Source organism: Piliocolobus tephrosceles, unplaced genomic scaffold (genome assembly GCF_002776525.5).
Source record: "Piliocolobus tephrosceles isolate RC106 unplaced genomic scaffold, ASM277652v3 unscaffolded_14054, whole genome shotgun sequence".
In the NCBI taxonomy this organism is placed as follows: Eukaryota; Metazoa; Chordata; class Mammalia; order Primates; family Cercopithecidae; genus Piliocolobus; species Piliocolobus tephrosceles.
The window spans coordinates 1266-8472 of NW_022295482.1; the positions used below are offsets into that span (position 1 = coordinate 1266).

Here is a 7207-nt window from a genome sequence, read left to right on the forward strand (position 1 = left end):
AGAAGCTCTTCCAGGCAGAGGAGTGTAAGTTATACATACGCTCACGTTACCACTCTATCCTTTTGGCTGGAATTTGGGGCTTGTATGTGATTTGCAGTTGATAAGCCGGGCTTGAATGCCAGTTCCTGTGTACCAGAACAAAGGCTATGGTGTCGCACAGACCTGCTCTGCCACTTCCTGCTGGGTGACCTTGAGCAAGTAGCCTAACCTCTCTGCAAACTGGGGACAGTAATGACTCCTAGCACTTGAGATCATTGGGTGGATTAAAAGAGTTAACATATATAACGCTACGAACACAGTGCCTGGCACATAGTAAATGCTCAAAACCAAATTACAAATGTATAAGCTGTTCTGAAGGAAAGCTCTAGATATTTAGGACTTGTTCCAAACACTTGAGGGCCAAGAAAGAAAAGCTTCTGACACCTTCTGTCACTGCTGCCACAGGTAGCCCCAGGGGAGTGGGCTGATTTGGCCTGAGCCTCCATCCCCCTTGGCCTAGACTGCTGGAACAGTCTTCCGACTTCCTGCCTCTGCACCTCCCAAATCACCTTTTTAACACAACCTCCAACATGGCTGTGTCTCTCCCTGTCTCAACAATCTTCTATGGCTCCCCGTTGCTCACTGACTGAGCTCTTTAACATGGTGGGGGTGTGGAGGCAAGAACTACCATTTACTAAGGGAAGGGAAGAGCAAAGAGTACGCTGGTATTAGCAGTAAAAAAGAAAAAATACCCTTTTTTTAAAAAGCTCCTAAGCTTGGAATTTGCAGAAAGCGGGGTCCTGGGGAGAGAGCAGGGATGCATCTCTAAAGAGAACAGGGCGCTCCCGTGGCGCCAGCTCAGATTCACCTGTAGCTGCTTCTCCAAGCCAACCTGGGAAAATTGACGGGAGGGAAGAGGGTGGAGAGCAGGACAGAGAGGGCGGTGCAGAAGGGGAATATCCCACCCCAGTTCCCTGGAAGAGCGTCAGCCTGGACCCCGGTCTTGGGCTTCTCTGCTGGAATCCTGGGCAGCCCCGGGCGCTGCGGGGAGGGTCAAGGCCACAAAAAGCGCAAGGCAAGCAGACGAGCCAGTCGCAAGGGGCAGTCGAGCTGCCTGCGTGAATGCTAGGCGCGGGACAAAGGCAACTCCGGGACAAAGTGCAGGGAGACTCCTGAAGAGATAAGAGGGAAGGCGAAGGAAGGGGGCGGGGAGCCAGAGCCTCGGAGCTCCAGGACCGCACTTTGGGAGGCCATGGCTGGAAGCCGAGCTCGGCCCGCTGCGGAAGGGGCGCCCTCGAGCCTCTACACCCTAGCAGCGGCTGGGATGCTGAGAACCGGGGCTTCCAGGGCCGCAGGCGAGTTCCCAGCCCGTCCTCGCGCCCGCCCCTCGGTGCTGGAGGCGGGGCTGCCGAGCTCACCTGGCCGTTTGGGGTGGGACCGCCCGCGACCCGGGGGAGCTGCAGAGGCGGCGGTACCCAGGGCGCTGGAGCTGAGCTTGCCCTGGGGGCTTGGCTGGAGCTCAAACCCCTCCACGGCCCCCAAGGCCTGAGCGGGGGCCCTCCCCTAGCTCCCTCCCTCCTCCTCCTCCTCTCCTTTGCTCCCTCCCTCCGAACCCAATTGCTCAAGCCGCTTCCTTCCCCAACGCCAGCGCCAGTTCCTCTCCCGTTGGGGCCCGAGAAGGGCAGCGAACGCTGGACACTGGGACGGCCGCGGCGGCAGCTTGCAAGACCATGGCCCAGCCCGGAGGGGCCGCGAACCGGGCACCCACGGCCTCTCTCGCGCCGGCCGCGCAGAGCCTGCGGTGCGCCCCGCAGCCCCGCCCCTCGAGAGCGGACACTGGTAGCCTGGGCAGGTACTGGGGCAAAGCCGCAGCCACCGCCTCCCGGGAGCCCCGCTTCCCAGGCACGCTGATGCACTCTGGAGCGGGCTCAGGGCGCCGGCGGGGAGCGCTGCGGGAACTGCTGGGGCTGCAGCGGGCGGCTCCTGCCGGGTGGCTGTCGGAGGAGCGCGCCGAGAAGCTGGGCGGGCCCAGCGGGCCGGGCAGCAGCAGGCTGTGCCTGGAACCGCGGGAGCACGCGTGGATTCTGGCGGCCGCCGAGGGGCGCTATGAGGTGCTGCGGGAGCTGCTGGAGGCTGAGCCGGAGCTGCTGCTGCGGGGCGACCCGATCACCGGCTACTCGGTTCTGCACTGGCTGGCCAAGCACGGGCGCCACGAGGAGCTCATTCTAGTACACGACTTCGCCCTACGCCGGGGGCTGCGGCTCGACGTGAGCGCCCCAGGCAGCGGCGGCCTCACGCCCCTCCACCTGGCGGCCCTTCAGGGCCACGACGTGGTCATCAAGGTGCTGGTGGGCGCCCTGGGTGCCGACGCTACGCGCCGCGACCACAGCGGCCACCGGGCCTGCCACTACCTGCGGCCCGACGCGCCCTGGAGGTTGCGGGAGCTGTCGGGAGCCGAGGAATGGGAGATGGAAAGCGGCAGCGGGTGCACCAACCTGAACAACAACAGCAGCTGCACCACGGCGTGGAGGGCCGCGAGCGCAGTGGGCGCGACGGCTGTGGAGACAAGCAGGAGAGCGGCGGCGTCGCGGACCAAGGCGAAGGACGCCGCGGGCAGCCGGGTGGCGCAAATGCATGGCCTTTTCCGCCATCTGTTCCCCTCATTCCAGGACCGTTGACAGGGACAGAGACTGGAGAGCTAGGAGGGGCCGCGACGCTGTGGCAATGGCTAGGTCCTGGGTTGTCCCGGGTTCGGCCGAAGGAGAGGCGCCTTGGACGCTGCTTGGGCCTGCAAGGAACAGAACATGTCGGGGTCCAACTCAGGTACTTGTTTCAGGTCTCCTGTAACCACCGGCCTGGAGGACCTGGGGACTCGGGCACCACCTCACCAAGAGAGAGTGAAGGACCAAGCTGGCCTGGCTCCGAGTTCCAAAGCTACACGACTAAGGAGTTGGGAGAAGGGATCGTGGTCCTGCTTTGGAGAGGGCAAGTTAAGCTTCCAGTGGCCATTTCTGGGCAGGCCGACGCGCAGGGTTTATTAGGAAACATTCTCTAGAAGAATGAGTTAAAATTGCAAACCACCAATGCAGAGAAAACGCCTAACTCTGCCGGCCTGGCTCGGCCATTAATGGGGTCTTGGGGTGCGGGTAGAGTCAGCCTCTGACAACCTCCTCCTGAGACGACCAGACCTTAACTGTTACTTTTTCTCATGTATCACAAGTGACTTCTTATGTATATTAAAGTGGAATATGTGTTCTTTTCATATGACAAGGCTGTCCTTTCAGTGTTTTCCCCCACCTCCCTTACTAACCACAAAGGAAGAAGCTGCATATGTTTGCAGGGTAGAGGTCACCCACCCATGGCCATGATCTCCTGCTCCAGGGCAGGCTCTGAGCCTCCTTCTCAGAACAAATGGCCAGAGCTGTGCACGGAAGCAGCTATTTCCACCTTGGATCTGAGGAGAAACACACAGTTCACCTCTGTCCTGAGCTCCTTGATGGTCTGGCCCCAGGCACCAGCCTCATCCTAGAAGAGTTGTCCTATAGGGGCCTTGGGTTGGGGGGTAAAAGGCAAAAGTTTCCAAATTTACGTTTCTGATATTTCCACGGTGAGTCATGTAATTTACCTTGATTTGTGGCCTCTAATGAGACACACCCATGGGCACTTTTTTTTTCCAAGATGGAGCTTTCTTCAGCAGCATTTATTTATTTATTTTTGAAATGGAGTGCAGTGGTGCAATCTTGACTCATTGCAACCTTTGCCTCCTGGGTTCAAGCAATTCTCCTGCCTCAGCCTCCCAAATAGCTACAGGCATCCGCCACCACGCCTGGCGATTTTTTTTTTTTTTTTTTTTTTTGTATTTTTAGTAGCGATGGGGTTTCACTATGTTGGCTGGGCTGGTCTCGAACTCCTGACCTAGTGATCCACCTGCCTCAGCCTCCCAGAGTGCTGGGATTACAGGCATGAGCCACCACGCCTGGCCAGCAGCATTTATTTATTGTTACTATTATTATTATTTTTTTTTTTTTTGAGACGGAGTCTCACTCTGTCGCCCAGGCTGGAGTGCAGTGGCGCGATCTCGGCTCACTGCAAGCTCTGCCTCCCAGGTTCGTGCCATTCTCCTGCCTCAGCCTCCTGAGTCGCTGGGACCACAGGCACTCGCCACCACGCCCGGCTAATTTTTTATATTTTTAATAGAGACGGGGTTTCACCGTGTTTGCCAGGATATTCTCGATCTCCTGACCTCGTGATCCACCAGCCTCGGTCTCCCAAAGTGCTGGGATTACAGGCGTGAGCCACCATGCCCGGCCACTATTATTGTTTTTTGAGATAGAGTCTCGCTCTGTCGCCCAGGCTGGAGTGCAATGGTGTGATCTAGGCTCACTGCAACCTCTGCCTCCTGGGTTCAAGCGATTCTCCTACCTCAGCCTCCCAAGTAGCTGGGATTACAAACGTGCACCACCATGCCTGGCTAATTTTTGTATTTGTAGTAATGATGGGGTTTCACCATGTTGGCCAGGCTGATCTCAAACTCCTAACCTCAAGTGTTCCCCTGCCTCGGCCTCCCAAAGTGCTGGGATTACAGACATGAGCCATCACGCCTGCTCAGCAGCATTTAAAAAATTAAGTTTAGGGCTGGGCACGGTGGCTCACACCTGTAATCCCAGCACTTTGGAAGGTTGAGGCAGGAGTATCCCTTGGGCCCAGGAGTTCTGGACCAGCCTGGGCAATATAGGGAGACCCCGTCTCTACAAAAATATACAAAAATTAGCCAGGTGTAGTGGTGCAGGCCTGTAGTCCCAGCTACTAGGGAGGCTGAGGTGGAAGGATTGCTTGAGCCTGGGAGGTGGAGGCTGCAGTGAGTAAAGCATTCCACCGTACTCCAGCCTGGGTGACAAGAGTGGGACAAGAGTGGGACCCTATCTCAATATATATATATATATATATTTCACACGTAAAATTCTTTTTAAAAAGTTAAGTTTAATGCATAAATTGTAGCTTGCAAAATTGCTCCCATGCAGAAATGGCATGAATTAAATAGACTACAGGAGGGTTGACTCAGCCTGAAAGGCCAGAAAAGCAGTTGCTGGCTACAGACCCTTGCTGCCTTGGAGAATAGTGCATTTTTAAAATAGCACTGTATCCCTGACGGTTTGGGTAGCCCTTGCAATGGACCGTCGCGTTCCCCAGCCCTCTCATCCCAGTCCGTGAACACCAGGGAGAAACAGTCACCACTAACAAACAGCCCAGAAACGCCACCCTGAGCCCATCCATCCATGTTTCCATCTGCCTGGTGGGCCTGTTGCCTCTATGCTCAAAACTTTCCTACTTTCCTTTATTTTTTATTTTTGAGATGGCATCTCTCACTCTTACCTAGTCTGGAGTACAGTGGCACGATCATAGCTCACTGCAGCCTCAAACACCTGGGCTCCGGTGAACCTCCTGCCTCAGCCTCCCAAGTAGTTGGGACTACAGGCACATGTTGCTATGCTCAGCCACCTACTTTTTTTTTTTTTTTTTTTTTTTGTCTGTACAGACAGGGTCTCGCTATGTTGCTTAAGCTGTTCTCGAACTCCTGGGTTCAAGTCATCCCCCTACTTTGGCCTCCCAAAGTGCTGGGATTACAGGCATGAGCCACTGTGCCTGGCCTTCCTTTGTCTTTTCTAAATGAACTTCTTTTCTTTAGTAATTGAAGGAGGGAGGGCTAACAGTTCCTAGATTCTGGCAATTGGCATTGGCATCTGGCACTAACCCTCTCCACTCCTGTGCCCATTTTATAGATGCGAAGAGGCCAACTGATGCAGGATTGTGGTTTCTGTTCCACAACCTCCCCCTTGACAGCTGCCAAGGTGGGTTGGGCTTGGTGAAGGCTGTCAGGGCAGGGCTTTCTGCTGATTCTGCAGGCTCCTGGCTTGGAAGGAAGATTGGCGTGTGCTGAGCATTCACAGGCCACTTATAACATTAGTCCCCTCTTTAGAGGAAAAGTATGAACCTAAGCATCTTGTTAGCAGATCTGGGGGCCTGAGACAACCGTTCACCCTCCTCTTTCCAAAATGAAAACCAAGTTAGCTGGAAGATTCGAAAACGGCTTTCCACAGTTTTCCTGTAGTCAGCTACTCTTCCCCACAGATTTTTCTCATCATGTGATACTGCCTAGCCTACCTCCTCCATGTAAAATTGAGGTTTGGCTGCAGGGGACAAACTCCCATGCTGAAAACTCTCCGTGCCTCACATCAAGCCGTTGGCATTTCTGGTATGCTTTTTGAGGCAAGACTGGTATGCTTACCCCAAGAGAAAGAGCAAATTCCCCGAGAAACCTCTTTCCAGGGGAGCAAAGTGGAGTTAAGCAGATGATGCAAGACTTCATTCTAGCAGGGGAGCCAAGCAAGAAGAGGAGACAAAAGCAGGGCTGTGATGGATCAGGGGGAGGGGGTGCTGAGGGAGCACAGGAGGCAGGGCCGGATCCAGGTCGAGAGGAATAGAAAAGGCTTTCGTGGAGGAAGGTGGTGCCTGATCTGAGGCTCAAGGGGTGAGTGGTAGTTGACCGTTGAGTGTGGCAAGTACCAGGCACTATAAAGGTAGCGGGTTTGGCAGGAGGGTGGAAGCTGGGGAGAGGTTAATGGCAAGGCTGGAGAAGTGGAAGGGGGTCTAGATCACCAAGAGTCTCGAAGGTCATGCTAAAATAGGTTCATGAAGTTTAGCCAAAAGGTAGTTGGGAGTCATGGAAGGTTTCTAAGCAGAGGAGTAGCATGATGAGATTTTGGAAGATCACTCTGGCAGTCACCTGGAGGATGAATGTGCCAGGGGAGAAAACTGGGGGCAAATGCATCGCAAAAGCAAAACACTTCTAGAGCAATGCTTTCAGAAAAGTCATACTAGCAAGGCTGTATGCCTATAGTTGCTGTTTGCCTGTAGTCCCAGCTACTTGGGAGTCCGAGGTGGGAGGATCACCTGAGCCCAGGAAGTAGAGGCTGCAGTGAACCATGGTCGTGTCATGGCACTACAGCCTGGGCAACAGAGCAAGACCCTGTCTCTAAGAAAAATAGTCATTCTTCACCCCAAGAAGTTCAAAGATCCCTGTGAGGGCAGTGCCTTTAAAACTTCTCTTCTTTGGCCGGGCGCGGTGGCTCAAGCCTGTAATCCCAGCACTTTGGGAGGCCGAGACAGGCGGATCACGAGGTCAGGAGATCGAGACCATCCTGGCTAATACGGTGAAACCCCGTCTCTA

At 55.0% G+C, this 7207-nt stretch overlaps 1 protein-coding gene across 1 annotated transcript; it reads left to right on the forward strand.

Annotated features, from left to right (window-relative positions):
* Window positions 1-1260: 1260 nt before the first annotated feature.
* Window positions 1261-3246, forward strand: SOWAHD (sosondowah ankyrin repeat domain family member D). The gene has a single exon (XM_023199576.3). It carries the CDS (start codon window positions 1710-1712, stop codon window positions 2655-2657), a length of 948 nt encoding a protein of 315 aa, XP_023055344.1. The 5' UTR covers window positions 1261-1709; the 3' UTR covers window positions 2658-3246.
* The last annotated feature ends 3961 nt before the right edge of the window (window positions 3247-7207 follow it).